This window comes from Musca domestica, unplaced genomic scaffold (assembly GCF_030504385.1).
Source record: "Musca domestica strain aabys unplaced genomic scaffold, Musca_domestica.polishedcontigs.V.1.1 59, whole genome shotgun sequence".
NCBI lineage: Eukaryota > Metazoa > Arthropoda > Insecta > Diptera > Muscidae > Musca > Musca domestica.
In genome coordinates, this window is record NW_026712362.1 from 886,733 (window position 1) to 909,956 (window position 23,224).

The 23,224-nt window shown below is 32.8% G+C and overlaps 1 protein-coding gene across 10 annotated transcripts in view; it reads right to left on the minus strand.

Annotated features, from left to right (window-relative positions):
• LOC101889943 (tight junction protein ZO-1) overlaps positions 1-23,224 on the minus strand; it is a 342,065-nt gene that overhangs the window by 93,417 nt on the left and 225,424 nt on the right. The window contains exon 1 of one of the 10 annotated variants that reach the window (XM_059129005.1): positions 10,355-10,658. The exons of the other annotated variants lie outside the window; for them this stretch is intronic. Within the exon in view, the coding sequence (XP_058984988.1) occupies positions 10,355-10,432 (78 nt within the window). The 5' untranslated portion in view covers positions 10,433-10,658. Of the gene's footprint in view, positions 1-10,354; positions 10,659-23,224 lie in introns of those variants that run through there. 10 annotated transcript variants of the gene reach the window in all.

The window sequence follows — 23,224 nt, forward strand, 5'->3', positions numbered from 1 at the left end:
TTGCTGTTGTGCTTTCCAAAAGGTTCGTTGTTCGATTTCTTTGGAAAATATTCATTCCATTTATTGATGCATTTGAAGTTCTGCGAAAAAGTCTTGGGGTTTGGGGTTATAGACATCAGTTTGTGGTTGGCTTGATCTTCTTCTTTGCCGTCGTAGTCGTATTCTTTGTCATGGTTGGCTTGGTTGGCTGACTGGTGGTTAGAGAAAGAGAAATTCTTTTGTTCACGACATTGTCTTGGGGTCTCAAAGACAAAAAAAAAAAGGGGAACAGAAGGTCATCGAACATTGGCGAAAAAAACGATATGTGTGATGAAGGAATTTTTGCTATACTTTCAGAATCTAGACATTTTTTTAAAATATTTTCCAAATAAAAAACTTACGATAAATTCAGTAAATATTCTTCAAAACTTACCTAAAAAGAGAAAAAGAAAAAATAAATAAATTAGGAAACAGGTTTCAATAGGTCAAATAATTAATTGCAGATTTTTAAAGATGCAAAAAGTGAATTTGAATTAGGACAAGTAAAAAAGTAGTAAATTCGGCCGTGTCGATTTTTGAAAACCCTCCACCATTTAGAAAAAATTTGGAAAATTTTCCAAAAAAAAAAAAAAAGACCCGTTAACAATTTTGTTAATTTTTTTTCTTAAAAATTCCGAACACAGCCGTTATATTGGGGTCTATATGAAGACATGGACCTGCACAGACAACCTCCTGTCATAAGCCATTACAATATTCAAATGCGAAAAAAATCGGTGAATAATATAGCTAAAATCATCAAAATACCGAATATAGGGAGGTACTATTATATGGGGGCTATACTAAAATGTGGACCTATACAGGTCTGTCTTAGGCTGTAGTATCCATTGCTAATTTTAAAAACCAAATGAAAGACAATTCCGGTGAAAAATGTCGCTAAAATCATCAAAATACCGAATATAGGTAGGTACTGATATATGGGGCTTATGCGAAGACCTGGACCTGCATATACAATTTTCCGTCACAGGCTGTAGTTCCCATTAAGAACCCTAGATACGAAATTTGAAGCAACTCCGGTGAATAATGTCGCTAAAATCGTGAAAATACCAAATATAGGGAGGTACCGTTATATGGAGGCTATACCAAAACGTGGACTTGCACAAACAATTTTCTGTCATAGGCTGTAGTATCCATTACGAACTTCAAATACCAAATTTGAAACATTTCCGGTGAATAATGTCGCTAAACTCGTCAAAATACCGAATATAGGGAGGTATTGATATATGAGGCTTATGCGAAGGCGTGGACCTGCATTGACAATTTTCTGTCACAGGCTGTAGATCTTATTAAGAACCCTAGATACGAAATTTGGAGCAAATCCGGTGAATAATGTCGCTAAAATCATCAAAATACCGAATATAGGGAGGTACTATTATATGGAGGATATACGAAGACGTGGACCTGCATAAACAATTATCTGTCTTAGGCTGTAGTACCCATTACGAACTTCAAGTACCAAATTTGAAACATTTCCGGTAAATAATGTCGAAGAAATCATTAAAATACCAAATATCGGGAGGTACCGTTATACGAAGGTGTGGACCTGCACGGACAATATTCTGCCATAGGCTGTAGTATTCATTACGAACTTCAAATAACAAATTTGAAACAGTTCCGGTAAAAAATATGTTGCTTAAATCACCAAAATACCGAAAAAAGGGAGGTACCATTATATGGGGGCTATACCAAAACGTGGACCTACATTGCCCATTTTCAATACCAAAAGTCCTGCAGACATAATATACATTTAAGTAAAATTTTTTTAACTTGAGTCCTATGTAGCGGTTGTTCGAAGGTAGACTACATTGTTCATAAAAAATGGTCAATGCGGGCGCAGGCTTTGGAATAGCCCCCTTATATAATTCTAGACTCTAGAAATTGGGACTATAAAGGCCCTAGTCAGATTTTAGTGTTCTTAGCGACTGCCAAGATACTAGCCCCTCGTTGGGCGCCACTGAAAAAAGTTTCTTCAATTTACAACTCTTATCATTATTGAGACAACACTCAATCCCCTCGTTGGGCGCCACTGTGAAAAAGTTTCTCAAATTTACAGTTCTTTTCATTACTTTAGTCAATGGGACGGTATATGTTCAAACGTTGTGAGTAGATAATACCCATGTTAGCCGCCACGGCAAGTTTCTGTGATGAATTATTGAACATGTTTTTAAGCCATAAGAATTAATTTTTGGCATTGAATTTCTGGTGGGTTTGCATTTTTTTAAATATTTCTTTCAAAGACTGGTTGGACTGGATTCGTGGTAAGGAAACAAGTTTGAGTAAAACAAGACACCAAGCATCGTTGAGCGTCTCTAAGTAATATTTTTTGAATTGAGAGTGGCTCTTTTTTTCTTGACAAAAAAACGGCAACTTAATTTACCGAGTTTATCCATATAGAAACCCCTCGTTGGGCGCCACTGGAGATTTTTCCTTATTATTATATTTTAGATTATATTTTTTTCTTTGTAGAAATCGATAACTTAGTCTATTGTAGGGTGGAAATTCAAACATTTTATGTAAATTATCCCTACATTGGGCGCCACTTTCGAATAGACAAGTTTCTCTAATAAATAATTGTATTATTGTAGGGTTTTTAACGAGTGACAATAGAATTTTCGGTTGAAGAATTCAAGATAAAGTTGTGCAATAAATCATAGATTTTTTCCAAAAACCTCAATCACGCAAGGAAGAATGACCAACAAACGTGGATTTCCGGTTAAACTTACTTATTTACATTCCTAACCGTAGCTTTCATAGAAACAAGTTTATTATTATATAAAAACTCCTCGTTGGGCGCCACTGGAGATTTTTTCTTAAATTGAGTGTTTATTTCTTTCTTTGTAGTAAAATAATAACTAAGTCCAGCGAAGTGCAGAAGTTCAAGTGTTATATATATGTAAATTAATACGTTGGGCGCCACTCGAGATTATTTCTTAAATTAGAAACTGATTTTAAAATTAGATACCATTTTTTTTCTTCCCCGAAAACGAAAACTTTAGTACATGAGACAGCATGAGTTCAAAAGCAGTATTTAATTTATCCCCACATTGGGCGCCACTTTTAAAAAACTCGATTGTGTGGTAAATTATTGGTATAATGAAAATATTTACTTCTTTGAATTTCGCGAACATTTTTGCGAAATTTTTAATTCAAAATGTCTAAATTTCACAAAAAGTTAGGTCTACATTTCACAAAAGTGTATCTGCAAGAAGATCCATAAAACGCATTTTATCTCAGGAAACTTTTGGAATATCTTTTATCTATTAAGGTCTGGTAAAAGATATTGTACCCTGCAGAAGATTTATGTGTATACATAGGTAAGAGCTTTGTATTTCTATTGTAAGAGCTTTATTTATTCAAGAGATCACATCATTGATGATGTTGTAAATTTTCTGTGTGTTGAAATGTGTTTTTTCAACAGCGACTTACTGTCAACTAAAATATCATCATCTTTTCCATAAAAATTAAAATTCAATACTTTCTATTTAAGAAAGAAAATATTTTCCCTCAATAAATTAAAATTATTGGAAAAAAATACCTCGAATTTTCAATTTTATTTTCATAATCTGATTTTATGGAGATTTTTAAAAACCAAAAACAATCAATACTGGCTTCGATGGATGATGCCTGGAATTGTTTACAAAACAGTTTTTGGATTTTATCTTCTTCTGTTTTTTTACTGTCAATCAAAGCTATTCACTTTTTATGGTCATATTTTTGTTTTCTTTTCACTGGAAACCAAAGAAGAAAAAAAAAATAAAAACAAAACAAATGAAGATGAAAATCAGTAGCAATGAAGCCAAGAGGCTAGTCAGCCAGCCGACCAGTTATTATAGACTTGACCAGACGACAGCCAACCATAAACAATGTTTTACTTCTGAAATTACCAACCAGCCACCAGCGTATAATCAATATCAACAGCCATATCACTGGCATGCATCGCGCTGTTGATCATCATTGCCGTCATCATCATAACCAGTCGTAGAAGTCTGTCCCGTCTCCGGTACAACGAGAAAATCTCAAAATGCATATTCACATGCGATCACTCACCTGGTCTCGTCGCAATTGGACACAGGTATTGTGTTACATTATTAAGCTATTATGCATAGTTTTGTAGCATTTTTATGGAACTGGCCGGTGGTGGATGGTTGATATGGAGGGGGAAACAGAAGTATTTATGGGGGAAATGGAAGAGAAAGATACATTTTATAAGGAGAACCGATATAAAAAAGTTATAGAAATTATGGCATCTTCATACAGACTTGAAATTTTATCGAGTGCTATGAATGGAATGCCCTATGAGACCTCTTCCTCTTAATTCCAAAAACAAAAAAAAAAACGAAAAATATCACTTAAATGAAAATCGTTAGGTGGAGGATATACGAAGACGTGGACCTGCATAATTAATTTTTTGTCATAGGCTGTAGTATCGATACCGAATTTCAAACACCAAATTTCAAACAATTCCCTTGAATAAAGTTCGTAATATCATCAAATTTAAAACAATGCCAGTAAATGATGTTGCTAATACAGGATAAAGAGAGGTACTGTTATATTTGGCCTATACGAAGTCGCGGACCTGCATAGACTATTTTCTGGCATAGGTTGTCGTACTCATTACGAGCTTCAAACTTTAAATACGAAATTTGAAACAATTCCGGTCAAAATTGTCGCTAAAATCATCAAAATAACGAATATCAGGGGGTACCGTTGTATGGAGGCTATAAGATATCGTAGACCTATATAGACAATTCTTTTTCAGTGGGTAAAGTACTCAAAAGGAACTCCTTGTGTAGATTTTCAGCAAATTCTATTAAAAAATATGGCAACAAATATTAAAAAAGCCGAATATCGGAAGGTATCGATATGGGGGCTATGCGATATCATGGACCTATATAGACAATTCTCGTACAGGCATTAAAGTACTCAGAATGAACACCTTGGGTAGATTTTCAGACAATTCCATTGAAAAATGTGGCTACAATCATCAAAATACCGAATATCTGGGGGTACCGTTGTATGGGGGCTATGTGATACCGTGGTCCTATATAGACAATTTTCTTGCAGGCGGTAAAGTACCTACATTTCCATTCAAACAAGTTAAAAAGTATCAGTCGGTATTGCCGCCAGAGATATACCCTCAGCCTATGTTCGATTATCTAAATATATTTTGACTAGTGTTAAGGTTATTCAAACGTTTGACCCTCTATGGAGCAGATCCCGAAGGAATGGGCCAATATTGCCCATTTCCTATCGGACCCAAAATATGATATAAATATTTCGACAGATGTGCCAAGTCTAAAAGGAATCGGATGTTAATTTGGCGATTTATGAGCTTCATGGGTACTCAAAATTTCAATATTTTGTGGGGGAGGTACTTGATGGAGTGGACCGATATTGTCCATTTTCACACCTGTCCTAGCACTGACGCAAATATTAGGATTCGCAAAGTCGGAGCAAATTCGGATAAGCCTTTCTCTTTCTGTGCAAAAATTTTTTTTTTTTTTTTTTTTTTTTTGAAAATTTCGATCTTTTGTGGGGGAGGTACCAGAAGGAGTGGGCCGATATTGTTTATCTTAACACAAGACCTTGGGTTAATATAAATATTGGGATGTGTGAAATTTGAAGACAGTCGGACTCTTACATAACATTTTATGAGAGTTGTAATTATTCAAAATTTTGACCATTTGTGGGGAAGGTACTTGATGGAGTGGACCGATATTGTCCATTTTCACACCTGACCTAGCACTGACGCAAATATTAGGATTTGCAAAGTTGGAGCAAATTCGGATTATCCTTTCTCTTCCTGTGCAAAAAATATATTTTTTGAAAATTTCGACCTTTTGTGGGGGAGGTACCAGAAGGAGTGGACCGATATTGTCCATCTCCGAACTCGATCTAAGTTTGACAAAAATATTACGTTGTAGCCAATTTGGACCAAATCGGATACTCCCTTCGAGAGTTATCGTGCGCACCAGCCAGACAGACAGACAGACGGACGGACGGACGGACATCGCTAGATCGACTCCAAATGTTCTGAAACGGATTTGGTCCAAAGAGACCTAGGGTCTAAAACCGTTATTTCGACTAGGCACGTTTTGGCCGTATCAAATGATATATACCCTCTGTAGCCATATGGCTGAGGGTATAAAAATGTGGCTTAAATCATAAAAATACCTAATATCGGGGGTACCGCTACGATTTCATGGACCTATATAGACAATACTCTTCTAGGGTGTAAAGTACTCAGAAGTAGCTCCTTGTGTAGAATTTCGTACAATTCCATTGAAATATGTGGCCAAAATCATCAAAATTCCCAATATCAGGGGCAGGGGGGTTCCATTATATAGAGGCTATATGATATCGTTGACCGATATAGCCCATCTTCGAACTTGACCTGCCTGCAGACAAAAGACTGATCTGTGCAAAATTTCAATTCTTAATTCTTCTTAATTAATTTTGATTCTAGCATGATTACAACAGACTGAGAGACGGCCGGGCGGACAGACAGGGCTAAATCGTCTCAGAATTTTATGCTGATCAAGAATAGATCTAAAATTATTATTTCGATGAGTTACAAACGGAATGACGAACTTTATATACCCTCCATACATAACAAGTCTTTATATTTTTAGAATACAATTCAGCAAAAATTACCTTACCAAATAATGGGTTTCCCTACCATTTCTTGGCAATGGTAACTACTTACAAGTCGACCAACTAAGTCATTATTTTAGCGGGGAATCGTAACGCTTGTCGTATTTTATAATTCTGTACTTTGTTTGCAGAGTCTCGACTTGATAACCTTCGATTTTGCGGTCAGCCGCACACCCTATGTGCCGACATTACCCATTACTTGGTAATAAGGAAGAAAAGTCCTTTAGCTTTTGAACCATTAATCAATTATTTTCAATCTCCTGGTAATGCAGACGGCAGTTTGTTTACACTACCTGTTAATAGGTTATTCGGTTCCTCAGTTTTTTTGACAATATTTTAAAATTCCCCAAAAAAGTGAAATTACCGGTGGTCATTGACTCGGAACATTCACTGATTGATTGGCTGGCCGAAAGATATTATTTAAAACCAATATTGGAATGCAAAATATGAAATATTTCGAAAGGAGGTAGTTGGTCGGTAACTTGTTTTACAATGCCGGCCAAAAATTTGCAGCCAAGTCCAGTCAGCATGGCTTGCCAAGCTTTTCGAAACTGAAAACAGCATTTTAATTATATATCAGTTTTATTTTTTTGCAAAACAACAATTAAGACTTTCTTACTTTCTTTTTTCTTTCTACTCTGCAACATGTTAGCTGGTCAGTTCATTACTTACTTCAATAACAAATTGTTTACAATTTTCTGTGGAAAAAATAATATTGTTTTTGTTGTAAATGAAAATTAAAAGTCAATTCATTTGAAGTAGTTTTTTTGGCCATATTGTCCGAGGTTGTAGTCGGCATGTTTTGTCTTTTTTGCGGCAGTCTCTTGTTTTTGGCCATATAACTGAAAGCCGCCTCATTTGGCTGAAATATGCAATTCATGTTGACACAAACGTCAAATAATTGTTTGTTTTTTATTGATTGTCTGTTTTTTTTTCTTTTTTCATTTCGTTTCGTTTATGGTCATATCATTCCAGCTCAGCTCATTTTCACCTTTTTGTTGTCGTTTTGGGTAATTGCAAAATTTCTCTCCATCAGCCAGTCAGTCAGTCAGACATTTTGAAAATGTTTGACAAATTTTTTGGTACGTGAAGTATGTGTGTGGTTTTGCGGGAACTTTGATCTTGTCAGGAGAATGATGTGACAGAAATTTAATTTAAAACAAAAATTAAAAAATAAAATCTAAATTTTTATGGAAGCTATAGAAAACCTACAAAAGGCATATGAAAGACCCGCAGAGGGTCTCGTATATATTGGAGAAGAGCTTCCATTTATAGATGATCCACAGAAGGTTTTTTATCCATAGAAAATCTATAGACAAAAGGTTTATTTTCGTTGGGCGCCACAGAAGATAATTCCTTAAATTGAATTGAAGAACTGCCAAAATGCTTTCATTTATGGAAGACCCACAGAAGGTATTTTATCCATAGAAAATCTATAGATAAAAGCCCTTCTTTGCGCGCCATTGCAGATAATTTCTTAAATTTAATAAAAGAACTGAAAAAATGCTTTCTTTCATAGAAGACCCTCAGAAGGTATTTTATCCAAAGAAAATCGGTAGATAAAAGCCCTTCGTTGGGCTCCACTGAAGATTATTACTTAAATTGGGAGCAGCTATTTTTTTTTCTTGCCCGGAACTATGCTTTATGGGATTGTATGATGTCAAACGCTGTGAGTAGATGATTCACACGTTGGGCGCCACATTTAAAGTCTGTTTTTTTATTTTGCCTGCACCGGAACCTTAATGTGAGTGGATGATATCCACGTTGGGCGCCACTTTCAAATATTGAAATTTTTTGAATTGTAAAAGCTATTCAAGGTACTGCGGGCAATGTTGACCAATAAACTTTTTATTTATGAGTCAATTACATCCAGAATATATACTTGGGGATGCCTGAAGGTACAATCTTCACACCAACTCCTTTGTAATTAAAACTATTGGGATATGTGAAGTTTGAAGAGAATTGGATGTTTATTTCATGTTTTATGGGAGATATAATTTTTCAAAAATTTGATCCGTTGTAGGGGAGGTACCAGAAGGGGTGAATCAATATATTCCATCTTCACACCAGATCTTGTATTAATAATTATTGGGATGTGTGAACTTCGAAGAGAACCAGATGCTTATTTCGGATTTTATGAAAGTTTTGGTTATTTAAAATGATGAACCTTTGTGGGGAGGTACCAGAAGGAGTGGGCCGATATATTCCATCTTCACACCAGATGGTGCGTTGATAGAAGTATTGAAATATGTGAATCTTGAAGACAACCCGACTCTTATTTCACATTTTATAAGAGTTATAATTATTCAAAATTTTTACCCTTCGTGGGGGTGATACTTGATGGAGTGGGCCGATATTGTCCATTTGTCCTGAAACGGATTTGGTTTATCACCGTTATTTCGATGAGGCACGTTTTTGCCGTATCAAATGATCTGTAGACATATGGCTGATGTTTTTTTTTTATTTATGGAACATTTTCTCCAAACAGAGATTTTGGAGATTTTTTTTTGCGAAAAAAGTAGGGTTAGGAGAATTTTTTCTATAGAAAAATTGGAATTACAGAAATATTTTTTATAGAAAAAACTTTCCGAACCCTAATTTGGAGAAAATTACCCAAAGCCCAGTTATGAGACATTTTTTTTAGAAAAAAACTTCGAAAACCAGTTTGGACATTTTTTTCTATAAAAAAAGTTTTCAATACCTGGTTTGAAAATTTTTTCTATAAAAAAATTGAAAACTCTACTTTGAATTTTTTTTATAGAAAAATGTGGAAGGGTCTAACTCAGAGAAATTTTTCTATAGAAAAAAATTGGAATGCTCTACTTCGGAGATTTTTTCATAGGATCTCATTTAGGAGAGATTTTCTGGTCGTCGGATCCCATTTTGGACACATTTTTTTCTATAGAAAATATATCGCCAGACCTCAGTTTGGATACATATTTTCTATAGAAAATATATCGTCAGACCCCAGATTGGATACATATTTTCTATAGCAAATATATGCGCCAAACCCCTGTTTGGAGACATCTTTTTTCTATAGAAAAAATCTCGCCAAACCCCAGTTTGGAGACATCTTTTTTCTATAGAAAAAATCTCGCCAAACCCCAGTTTGGAGACATCTTTTTTCTATAGAAAAAATCTCGCCAAACCCCAGTTTGGAGACATCTTTTTTCTATAGAAAAAATCTCGCCAAACCCCAGTTTGGAGACATCTTTTTTCTATAGAAAAAATCTCGCCAAACCCCAGTTTGGAGACATCTTTTTTCTATAGAAAAAATCTCGCCAAACCCCAGTTTGGAGACATCTTTTTTCTATAGAAAAAATCTCGCCAAACCCCAGTTTGGAGACATCTTTTTTCTATAGAAAAAATCTCGCCAAACCCCAGTTTGGAGACATCTTTTTCTATAGAAAAAATCTCGCCAAACCCCAGTTTGGAGACATCTTTTTTCTATAGAAAAAATCTCGCCAAACCCCAGTTTGGAGACATCTTTTTTCTATAGAAAAAATCTCGCCAAACCCCAGTTTGGAGATTTTTTTCTTTAAAAAAAAATCACGCCAATCCCCAGTTTGGAGATTATTTTTTCCTTAGGAAACCTTTTTCCTGTAGAATTTAGAAATCCGAATACTAATTGCTTTTTTTCTAATTTTAAAATAATTCCTTTTACCTGCTGCGAATCATGACGATAATGATTGTTTTGCAATTGAATCTGATTTCCCGCACTTGGGCCAGCAGCTACATCCATTTTATGTTTAAAACAATGGGTGAAAGGGATATTATTTTTTTTTGGTTGCTGTTGTTGTTGTTTGTTAGTTATTTATGTAATCCAAGATAAATGCAGAATGGACGGCATAACATGTTGATGGACCAAAGTAAATCGAGGATTCCCGAAGAAGGATAAAATTTCGAATTGTGAAACAAATACGCGCGCGTTTTCCGATATGTACACAACTACACTCACACACACACACACTCAGAAACACACAATTTATTTGTTAACTCAAAGATGCTGGGTGGTGGATTTTTTTGTGGTGAATATTGAGTAGGATAACAAGATGTGAATGGATATGTGGATGGTGGTACAACACGTGTGGCGTTGTTGTTGTTGGTATTTAAATAACAACAGGTTTTGAAACAGGTATCACAAACAACAAGAAGAAATAAACCAAAATTCAAATACACACACAAAATTATTGATCAATCACTGAATTCACCACTGGTGTGTGCTGCCATTAATTCACCATAGCCCACATAGTTGATGTTATACATTTTTTGAAATGGATTTTTTTGGTTTCAAATTTTTATTTTTTTTTTTTCTTAATTTTTCTGTTTTTATGACTTTGCTAGGGTTATGATTTCCAGGTTTTGATTAATTGTTGTTTACATTTCATTTTTGATTTTTTTTATTTTTTTATTCCAATTTTTGTTTAAATATTTATAAGTTGTTGGTAATAATTATTCTTGATGTTGGCCTAGCTACGAACCAAAAAAACAAACACTAATGACTGGAAGACACGCTTTAATGTGATTGGCGGAGATTTATGATTTGTTACTCTTCTCATGCTTCTAATTCTCCTTCTTCGTTTTTAATTCGGTATGGCATTCGCGGGGTTTTACTGTACTACTACACGCTTAATTTTTATAAATACGGCTTATAAACAAATGGCACACTCGAGTGTTATAATTATTTAAAAATTATTTTAAATTGAAAATTTATGCCATAACACTTTTCAAATCCGTTCTCATTCAAATTCAAAACGATTGTAATTCAAAATTTCCCCCGTTCACAATTCACTCACAAAAGTACAGATTTCAAAGGTTTGGAAAACGTTGATATTCCACCAATTGTATTTGTTGTTGCTGCTGGCTGATCTGATCACCACAGCTTGATTTGTTTTGGGGAGTGCTGCTTTAGGTTTGATGTTGTGGTCCGTAAATCTTGTCCACTCGCCACGAAATCTCTTATGCTTTTGAAATGGACGCGCATAAGATTTTATTTTGAGTCAGATTTGTGTTGTGTGTTTGGTTACAATTTTTGCTTATTTTAGCCAGAAACCAAAGCAGCCAAGCAATCTCCCCCGTCCAGCAACATAACAACAACATCGACACACAAAACCGCTTACAAACAAAATCCACTCAAAAGGCAACATAAACCCTCCAACATTACCCATACTCACACACACACACATAGAGCATATAAACGCCGCACCAAATGACGGACTGACTCACCTATAGCAAAATACAAAAATCATACAGGTAGGTAGGTTACCTTTATGTTGGCTGGATGGCGTGTATTGTGTGCTTTGCACACGCTCTACCTGTCAGGGGCCCAAATGCATTTTTCAAGGAGGGAGGTATGGTAAGGCAGGGGAAAATCAGAAACAATAAAAGAAAACAAGAAGTTTTTCTAAGGGAAAAATTTCCGAACTGGGGTTCGGAGACATTTTTTCTAGGGAAAAAAATCTTCATATCAGAGACATTTTTCTGAAGAAAAATTTCTCCAAACCAGTTTGGAGACATTTTTCTTTAACAATTTTTTCCCAAAACCACATTGGAGACATTTTTCTGAAGCAAATTTCCCCAAACCCAGATTGGAGATATTTTTCTATAGAAAAATTTTCCCAAAACCAGTTTGGAGACATTTTTCTATAGAAAAATTTCGCCAAAACCAGTTTGGAGACATTTTTCTATAGAAAAATTTCGCCAAAACCAGTTTGGAGACATTTTTCTATAGAAAAATTTCGCCAAAACCAGTTTGGAGACATTTTTCTATAGAAAAATTTCGCCAAAACCAGTTTGGAGACATTCTTCTATAGAAAAATTTCGCCAAAACCAGTTTGGAGACATTTTTCTAAAAAAAAATTTCCCCAAAACCACTTTGGAGACATTTTTCTGAAGCAAAATTTCCCTAAAACCAATTTGGAGAAATTTTTCTATAGAAAAAATCTTAAAAACCCAGGCTAGAAACATTTTTCTATAGAAAAAAATTCCCCAAACCCAGTTTGGAGACATTTTTCTATAGAAAAAAATTCCCCAAACCCAGTTTGGAGACATTTTTCTATAGAAAAAAATTCCCCAAACCCAGTTTGGAGACATTTTTCTATAGAAAAAAATTCCCCAAACCCAGTTTGGAGACATTTTTCTATAGAAAAATTTCGCCAAAACCAGTTTGGAGACATTTTTCTATAGAAAAATTTCGCCAAAACCAGTTTGGAGACATTTTTCTATAGAAAAATTTCGCCAAAACAGGTTTGGAGACATTTTTCTATAGAAAAATTTCGCCAAAACAGGTTTGGAGACATTTTTCTATAGAAAGAATTTCCCCAAACCCAGTTTGGAGACATTTTTCCTATAGAAAAATTTCCCCAATCCCATTTTGGAAATATTTTTCTAATGAAAAATTTCCTCAAATCTAGTTTGGAGAGTTTTTCCTATAGAAAAATGTCTCCAAACTAGGATTTGGAGAAAATTGTCCCCAAAATAATTTTGGAGATTTTTCCAACAGAAAAACGTCTTCATAATATTTTTTTGCATATATTTTTCTATAGAAAAATGTCTCCAAAAACGTTTTTAAGATTGTTTTCTATAGAAAAATGTCTCCAAAGTAGTTTTTGGAGATTTTTTCTATAAAAAAAGTCTCCAGAAGAATTGTTGCAGATTTTTTTCTATAGAAAAATGTCTCCAAATTTTTTTTTTTAAATTGTTTTCTATAGAAATGTGTCTCTAAAGTCATTTGTCGAGATTTTTTCCTAGAAACAAGTCTTCAAAATAATTTTTTCTGGTGGTTTTTTTAAAAGAATTTTTTTTGAAGAAAAAATCTCCAAACAGTCATTGGGAGACATTTTTTGGACGAAAATCTCCTAGGAAGTATAGGATCCGTAGGCCGCACATATTGTATTCCTATTCCCATTTTAAATTTATTTTCCATTTTTTTTAAATTTGAAAGAAAAAAGTCTCCAAACTGTTATTCGGAGATTTTTTTTCGAGAAAAATCTCCCACGTAGTATAGAATCCATAGGCCCACAGATGGGAATCCTATTCCCATTTTACATTTATCTTCCATCGTTGTTCGCAACATTCAATTCGCAAACATTTTTGTATTCAACTATTCACAACTACATTAAAAAGTCTTGATGTATGGATAGATGGTTGGTTGGATAGGTGGATGGATGCTAACTTGTTGAGGCAGGAGGAACGGCAGCAGCAGCAGCTAAGACAAAAATGTTGACAAACAACTTTGTGGCCTGAACAGAAAACAGAAAAACTAACAAAAGCCTGCAGAGAGCAGACGGCAGCAGCATTGGCAACATAAAGCTCGCCACTGCTGCTGCTGCGGCTGCACCTCGGGTGAGTAAACAAAAATTTTTGCCAAACACAACAAAAGCCAGCTAAGCAAAGTCTACACAAAGTCAACAAGTTGAGGTGGCGGTGGTCAAAATGTAAGTCTACAAAAACCACAAACAACCAAGTAAGTGGTAGGGAAGTGGGTTGGGCAACTTGTAATGCAACCGTTTTGAAATGTGGCCAAAAATATTAATATGGGCTTGATTTTGTTAAAAAATATTTGGAAATGGGAAATTTTTAATTTTCTATTTTGGATTTTATTGAAGAAAAATCTCCAAATTCGAGGTTCAAATGATGAGGAACCGAATTTTTACAATGATTTTAGTTAGTATACTTATTGCAATTGATTTGATTTTTAACAACAAATTTTGATTACGACCAAACTTGAATTTTGACAAATTTTAAAACCCGACCAAAAAATTGGAAGTTAATTAAATTTCAAAGAAGATTCTTGAAAAAAAAAAAAAAAAAATCCAAAGAAACAAAAAATCAATCTCAACAAACGACTTAGTATGAAAATGTAAATAAAATTTAAATTGGACCAAATATTCAATTTCGACCAAAAAAATTTTAAGCCTCAAAATACCCAAAACTGTTAAAACTTTGTTTTTTTTTTTGGCATAGAAATATCAATCTTAAAAAATGCCGTAAAATATTCAAATGAAAATGCAAATAAAATTTAAATTGGACCAAATATTCAATTTCGACCAAAAAATGTTTAAGCCTCAAAATATTCAAAACTATTAAGACTTTGCTTTTGGTGTAGCAAAAAATCATTCTTAAAAAATTCCGTCGAAAAATTTAGTTCGACCAATTTTGAATTCCGATCAAATTTTTAGTTACGATCAAAAATTATTTTAACGCCCAAAAATACTCAAAGCTGTTAAAACTTTGTTTTTTTCGGCATATAAATATCAATCTAAAAATATGCCGCCAAATATTCAATTCGACCAATTTTAATATACGACCAAATTTTTTTAACGCCGAAAATCGGCCAAATCTGTTAAAACTTTGTTTTTGGCGCGGAAATATATATCTTTAAAAATTCGCCCAATATTTAATTCTACCAAATTTTCTGTTTCGACCAATTTTTTTTTGCAAATTTTTACTTTTTTCTACTAATTAAAGGGCACTCTGTGAATTTTGAATTTTGTGTAAAAAAAATAATCTTAAAAAATTTCGATGCAAAAACTCGTTTTTAGGGGTATAATATCAATCTTTAAAAAACTCGACCAATTTTAATTTACGACCAAATTTTTTTAACGCCCAAAAATAAAAAAAATATTAAAACTTTGTTTTTGGCGCGGAAATATAAACCTTTAAAAAATTCGCCCAATATTCAATTCGACCAAATTTTTTGTTTCGATCAAAAATTTTTGCAAAATTTTAAATTTTTCGAACAATTAAAGGGTACTCTGAATTTTGTATAGAAAAAATAATCTTAAAAAATTTCGTCCAATATTCAATCCGACCAATTTTGAATTCGAATCAAATGTTTAGACCAACATTTATTAACACCCAAAAATTCAAAAACTTGTTTTTTAGGGGTATAAATATCAATCCTAAAAAAAGCCGCCAAATTTTCAATTCGACCAATTTTAATTTACGAACAAATTTTTATTTCGACAAAAATTTTGTAACCCCCCAAAAATAACCAAAACTTCTTTAGTTAAGACCAAAATTTTTTAACGCCCAAAATTACCTAAAATTTTTAAAACTTTTTTTATAGCGTAAAAATATTAATCTTTAAAAATTTCGGCCAAAATTCATTTCGACCAATTTTGGTTTTCGACCAAATTTTTAGTTACGACCAAAAAATTGTTAACGCCAAAAAATACTGTTAAAACATAGTTTTTTTTTGCGTAGAAAAATCAATTTTAAAAAACACCGCCGAATTAATTCGACCAATTTTAATTTTCGACCAAATTTTTAGTTACGACCAATTTTTTTAACCTAAACTACCTAAAACTTTGTTTTTGTCGTAGAAATGTTAATTTTTTTAAAACAATTAGGCCAATATTCAATTCCACCAATTTTGATTTCCGACCAAAATTTTATTTTTCGACCAAAAATTTTTCCATTTTCTTTTTTTAATTTTCGACCAATTAAAGGGCACTCTGCTTAAAGTGTAGACATTTCCTTTTGTCTCCCATCTTGGTGGCTACAAAACTACAAAAAAAAAGTTGCCCTGCCAATCGTGTGGTGACTGCCTTTTGTGTGATTTTCTTCGTCCCTAGTTAAGCTATCCTACCAATCCCTCAACCTCCTGTTACCTGCAAGCTAGCTAAGCAATTTCAATTCCAAATATTTATATTTATTTTGTATGCAACACCAGGAGTTCAGCAGAATATTGGATTCGTTTCCTTTTTGTGTTTCTTTGAGGAGAATAAGATATGTATAGGTGTGTGTGTGTGACTAACTCACGTACACATATGGCGAGGCAGTGGTGTTGAAATGCTGTTGCATGCAAGTATTTGTAATCATAGTTGTTGTTGTTGTTGCTGCTGCTGTTGTTTAATCATTCGTTGCATTGCAATGCAAACGTAGTATCCCCAAGTTACCTTTTGTGTTGTAGTGCCGAGATAATCTTGGCAAAATGGTCAGTGGAGAAGAGTGTAACAGAGGAGGTGAAGGCAGGCAGCATTGCAGTTTACCTCTGGCAGGCAGCATTGCAGTTTACCTCTGGCAGCCAGCGAGCGAGCGAGCTTGTCAGGGTTTTTATGCATTGCATTTCTATACAGAAATTGAAAAAGAAAAGGAATTTTTCCATTGTATTTTTGGTTCTCCATTTCGAAATATGAGTAAGAAACGCATTGCCAACAGCTTAAGTGTTCACATGGCCTGGTCTGGTCTGTCCAATGGCCTGAATGTGTGAGTGTGTGTGTGCGGGCATGTATTGCTTGCGCCATAATAATACAAATGAAGACGAATGAGATCTTGAGTCGACAATAGCAGCAGCAACAACAGCAACGTTGTGGTCATCGAACAATGCTCAATAATGACGATTTGAAAATCAAGTCAGGGAAAAAACATTGTTGTTGGAATTTCAAAAATTTCACAGCCTTTGTGGAAAAATATTGAGGAGACTCAATCAATGAGGAGATAGATATATGGGAAATATTTGAAGAATTTAATAAATTTTTGAGAATTCATAAAAATATTAAAAAAGGAAATTTTCATTAAAAAATATTAAAAAAAAAACATTTTTTAAAAATTCTAAATATCAAAAAAATTATTTAATTTTGTTTTTTTGTTGAGATTTTGGAATAAATGCAAATATTTTAAAAACTTTACGTTTTTTATAAGTTATATATAACTTAAATTTTAAATTTAAAATAATTCCTTCTAAAAAATCATAAAAAAATATTTTAAAAATTTTAAAAATTTGAAAATTAATAAAAATATTTAAAAAATTGAAAATCTAAAATTCAGTTTTCCTATTTATTTTTTTAAAATTTATAAAAGAAATAATTTTTCAGATATTTGAAAAACTATAAATATATTTTATTCAAGAATTCAAATTAATTATTTTTTTTAGAATTTGCAGTAAATTAAAAAAAATATTTTTTTTTAAAAATTTGAAAAATAAAAATATTTTTGGAGATTTCAGAATTTATGCAAATATTTTAAAAAATCTACATTTTTTTCAGTAAAATAGTTCTGACAAAAATATTTTTAAAAAGATAGTAAGATTTACAGGGTGAGATGAAAAAAAAACTGCAACCAAATTCAGACTGCTGTCATTTCTAAGCCACTCGTCCGACAGCTGTGAAAATTATTCCAGTGACAGCTCCTTATATGGTTTACAAGCGTACAAAAGCATTTTGGTGAGAATTTTCCAGAAAAAAAGTTATTCGTGACGGAATTCAAGCGTGATAGTGTGATTTCCTTATATTTGGCTAGAAAACCACAAGTGGCTATCGTTAGAGAACTCCAGCATTTAAATGTGAATAAATCTTTTGTGTGTCTCGTACCAGAGCTCGTTATCGTGATACTGGTAGCGTAGCCCGACGTCATGGAAGTGGACGGAAGAAAACAGCAACATAAGCAGAAATGGTTCGAAAAGTAAAGAGGCGACTTGATCGAGACCTGGTTCGCAGGGGCTCGCGAAGATGGCTTGTGAGCTGAATATATCGCAATATTCCATTCGGCAAATATTGAAAAGGCTCGGGGTAAAGCCATTGAAATTCCAAAAAGTGCAAGAACTTACACCACAACAGAAAGAAAATATTCTCAAAAGAGCTGAAGAGTTGCTTCGCTTGGCTGAAAGTGGTAAAGTGTCGAATTAGATTTTCTCCACTGAGAAAACATTCGTTGTCCAGCAGTTTGTAAACAAAAAATGAACGTGTTTACTTGCCAAAGAGGTCAGCTGAAAATGTGCACCTTCGGTTGGCCACCAGAACTCAAGCGCCGGCCATGGTGATGGTGTGGGTCGCCTAACAGCCGATGGTCGCTCTCCGCTCGTATAAATCGATTGTGGCATTAGAATAAATGCCTAAAATAATCGCGAAAATATTCTGGAGGGTGTATTAAAGCCTTGGCCACGCAAACAATTTGGCCCCAGACCTTGGACAGGACTCAGCACCATCGCACTCAGCACGCGCCCCCCACGAATGGTTACAAAACGAGGTTCCTCGCTTAATTTCCAGCGCACAATGTCCACCAAAATCTCCGGATACCAATCCGTTGGACTATTGTGTCTGGAGTATTTTGGAAAGCAAGGTTGGCACTAAAAAATACAAAAGTGTCGATCACCTCAAACAAGCTCTACGCCGGGAATGGACCAGAGCAACTTTCGGGCAGCGTGAGACGGTTTCATTCGTCGTTTGAAGGGCATAATTCGTGCCAAAGGTGACCAATTCGAACAAATCTAAACTTATTCTAAAATTTGATGCTATTTCCGACATTTTTTGCTTTCATTCAATAAAATTTAAAAAAAAGTCAAAATTATGGCGTTTGACTTTGTTGCAGTTTTTTTTATCTCATCCTGCATATTACTTAAATTTCAAATTCAAAAGAATTCGCGCTTGAGAATCTTATAGTCCTTCTAAAAAAATCCTGACAATCCTAAAAAATATTTTTTTAAAAATTCAGTTTTTCTAATTATTTATTTTTTTTAAATTTATAAAAAATTAAATATGCCTGATGAGCCGCTTAACCAACGGCGAAACGCGTCGCATAGTGGTGAGTGTGTGATAGTGTCTATCTGGCTTTCCTTTTCACTGCAAATCTCAGATCATTAAGCTCGTCTCGAAAGAGAAAACAAACACATAAATCATAAAAATAATATTACTTTTCAAAAATTCGAAAAATCGTAAAAATATATTTTTTTTTGGAGATTTGGGAATTGATATAAATATTTTAAAAAGCTTGACAGACTTATAGTCCTTCCAAATAATCCAGACATTCCGAAAAAAATATTTAAAATTTCAGTTCTTCTATTTATTTATTTATTTTTAGAATTTATAAAAAATTTTAAAAAAATATTGCTTTTCAAAAATTCAAAAAAACGTAAAAATATTTTTTTTTTGGAGATTTGGGAATTAATATAAATGTTTTAAAAAGCTTGGCGAACTTATAGTCCTACCAAAAAAATCCTGACAATCCTAAAAAAAAAATATTTAAAATCTCAGTATTTCTATTTATTTATTTTTAGAATTTATATAAATTAAAAAAAAAAATACTTTCAATAGTTTGAAAAATCGTAAAAATATATATTTTTTTTGGAGATTTGGGAATTAATATAAATGTTTTAAAAAGCCTGACTAACTTATATTCCTTCCAAAAAAATCCTGACAATCCTAAAAAATTAATTAAAATCTCAGTTTTTCTATTTATTTATTTTTTTTTAGAATTTATAAAAAATAATATTTTTATTAATTTTTCAAAAATTTGAAAAATCGTAAAAATATATTTTTTTAGAGATTTGGGTATTAATATAAATATTTTAAAAAAGCTTGACGAACTTATAGCCCTTCCAAAAAAAACCTGACAATCCTAAAAAAATATTTAAAATCTCCGTTTTTCTATTTATTTATTTTTAGAATTTATAAAATTTTTTAAAAAATATCACTTTTCAAAATTTGGAGATTTGGGAAAAGTTCTGGCAAAAATATTTTTAAATAAAAATAGTAAGATTTTTATTCTTTAAATTTCAAATTCAAAAGAATTCGTGCTTGAGGGTGTTATAGTCATTCTAAAATAATAGCGACATTTCTAAAAAATATTCTTTAAAAATTCAGTTTTTCTATTTATTTATTTATTTTTAGAATTTAAAAAATTAAAAAAATTACTTTTCAAAAATTTGAAAAATCGTAAAAATATATATTTTTGCAGATTTGGGAATTAATATAAATATTTTAAAAAGCTTGACAAACTTAAAGTCCTTAAAAAAAACTGACAATCCAAAAAAAAAAAAAATATTCTTTAAAAATTAAGTTTTTCTAATTATTTATTTTTATAAAAAATTAAAAAATATTACTTTACAAAAGTTGAAAAATCGTAAAAATATATATTTTTTTGGAGATTTGGGAATTAATATAAATGTTTTAAAAAGCTTGACGAACTTATAGTCCTTCAAAAAAAAAATCCTGACAATACTAAAAAAATATTTTATTATTTTTAGAATTTATAAAAAATTAAAAAAAATATTACTTTCAAAAGTTTTGTAAAAATATATATTTTTTGGAGATTTGGGAAAAGTTCTGGCAAAAATATTTTTAAAAATCGTAAGATTTTTATTACCTAAATTTCACATTCAAAAGAATTCGCACTTGAGGGTCTTGTAGTTATTTTCTAATAATCTTCATGGTCCTAAAACCATTTTTTTATTAAAAATTCACCTATTCCATTTATTTACTATTATTTTATTATTATTATTATTATTATTATTATTATTATTATTATTTTTATTATTATTTGTAATTTAAAGCTACTCTCATGAAAAAATTCCAATTAACACTTGAATCTATACATTTTCATGTAACAGTCTTTTTTGGCAAAAGCCCATCCTTACACCCGACTCCCACACACACAGGAAACTGGGGGGCCCAACCTTAAATTGTATTGTAGATATGCAGATTTCAAATCTAGATTTTTGCAAAAATTATAAAAGCCCAACATTCTTTGTGAACTTGTCAGCGGCAAGTAATGCAGTTTGGGACCAAAAAAAGCTATTGTTAACCAAAAAAAAAAAAAAAATGATTTGGCTAAAAATAGCAACCGACTCATATGCGAAACAATTTTACACACACCCATAAATTGTTGTAGCTGAACAAACGCTGAATATATACACAGATGATTGCAAAGATTAACAATTTAATTACGGTATGAGGGAAGAGAATATTTTTGCAGCAAAGTTGGAGGATTTCAGAGTTATGTGGGTGGGAAATTTTCTGAGAGGAACAAAGAAACTCCATCAGATAAAATATATGGGGTACATGAAGAACTGGACTTATGGTTTGGCCCATCATTTATTTATTTACCTAGCGCCATCTACATTTTAAGTTTTTTGTCTTATTGTGTATTTCAGATAAATTTAGAAAAGGACTTCCAGTTTTTTTCGGTCCCAGTCAAAAACCAGTAAAGAAAGTCTTAAAGTCGGACGGGGCCGACTTTATGATACCCTACACCACGTTGCTAATTTAGTAGAGCTCCGCATAAAAATTAAAAGTTTTTATGGGAGAATTCAATCATACACGCTATGATTATAATTTAAAGTGCCGAAGCATTTGTTTCTTTTAAATTCGGACTTATATTGTCCATTTGATGCTCAATTAATTTGAAATCGGATAAAAATATATATGGGAGCTATATCCAAATCGGAACCGATCACGATAAAATTTGGCAAAGATATTTCTGAGCTGTATTTGATATATTTTCTTGAATATCGTTGTTGCGGAGTGCATATTACGGCTGTGGGTAACAAATATGACAAATCGGATGAACAGTATAATTGGGAGCTATAGCAATATCTGAACCGATCTTCACCAAATTTGACATACTAGCTTCCACACTCAATTCGGTCGCACGTGCCAAATTTCATCCCATTTGGACAAATATTAGACGTTTGGTGCACAATCAACGGTAAATCGGACGAAGTTATATATGGGAGCTATATCCAAATCTGCAGCGATCTCGATAAAATTTAGCAAATGTATTTCTGAGCTGTATTTTATATATTTCCCCAAATATTGTTGTTACAGAGTGCATATTACGGCTGCGGAGGACAAAAATAACAAATCGGATGAACAATATATATGGGAGCTATAGCTATATCTGAACCGATTTTGATCAAATTTGGCATACTTATTTTAAGGTCCAATCTGATCGTACGTGCAAAATTCCATACTATTCGGACTGATATTAGACGTTTGGTGCACAATAAAAGGCAAATCGGACGAAGATATATATGGGAGCTATATCTAAATTTTGACCGATTATCACCAATTTCAATAGGGTTCGTCCTTGGGCCAAACAAATGATTTGTGCAAAATTTCATCTGGATAGGGCAATAAATGAGAACTGTACTTTGTTTACAAAAATACATGGACAGACAGACGGACGGACGGACATGCATAAATCGACTCAGAATGCGATTCTATGCAGATCATCAAAAGGAACTATGGGTCTATCTCGTTTCCTTTTGCCTGTTACAAACAAATGCACAAAGACATAATACCCTGACCACCTTGTGGTGTAGGTTATAAAAAGTAAATAAACTGAAATGAAAACTTAATTGTCTGGGTAGCAATTGCTTGTCTGCCTCAAACAAAAGTTCTGTGAACAGGCTATTAGTCCTTCCTCAACTTGCACATTCTGGAGCAAACAAAAATTAAAGATTCTTGAGCAAATCTAAAGTGTTCTCTATACATAAGATAAAAAAATACGCTATCTATGTGTAATTTTTTCCTACAAGTTCTACTAGTTATTGGTGGTTGGGAACGAATTTTTAATAACAAACTCCACCTACGTGTAAGCTTTGTCCAGAAAGCTATACTAGATTCTCACAACACTAGTTGATTCTTACAGATTCATATTTTCAGTACATATTTGTTATTAGACTTTGTTTAACAAGTTTTATGTTTTTTTTTTTTCTGAACCTGGAGCAAACCAAAAGTGGCCTTTCTATATCAAAATTATAAATAACAACTAACGCCATCTGTATATTAATTTTCATATAAATTTATATTTG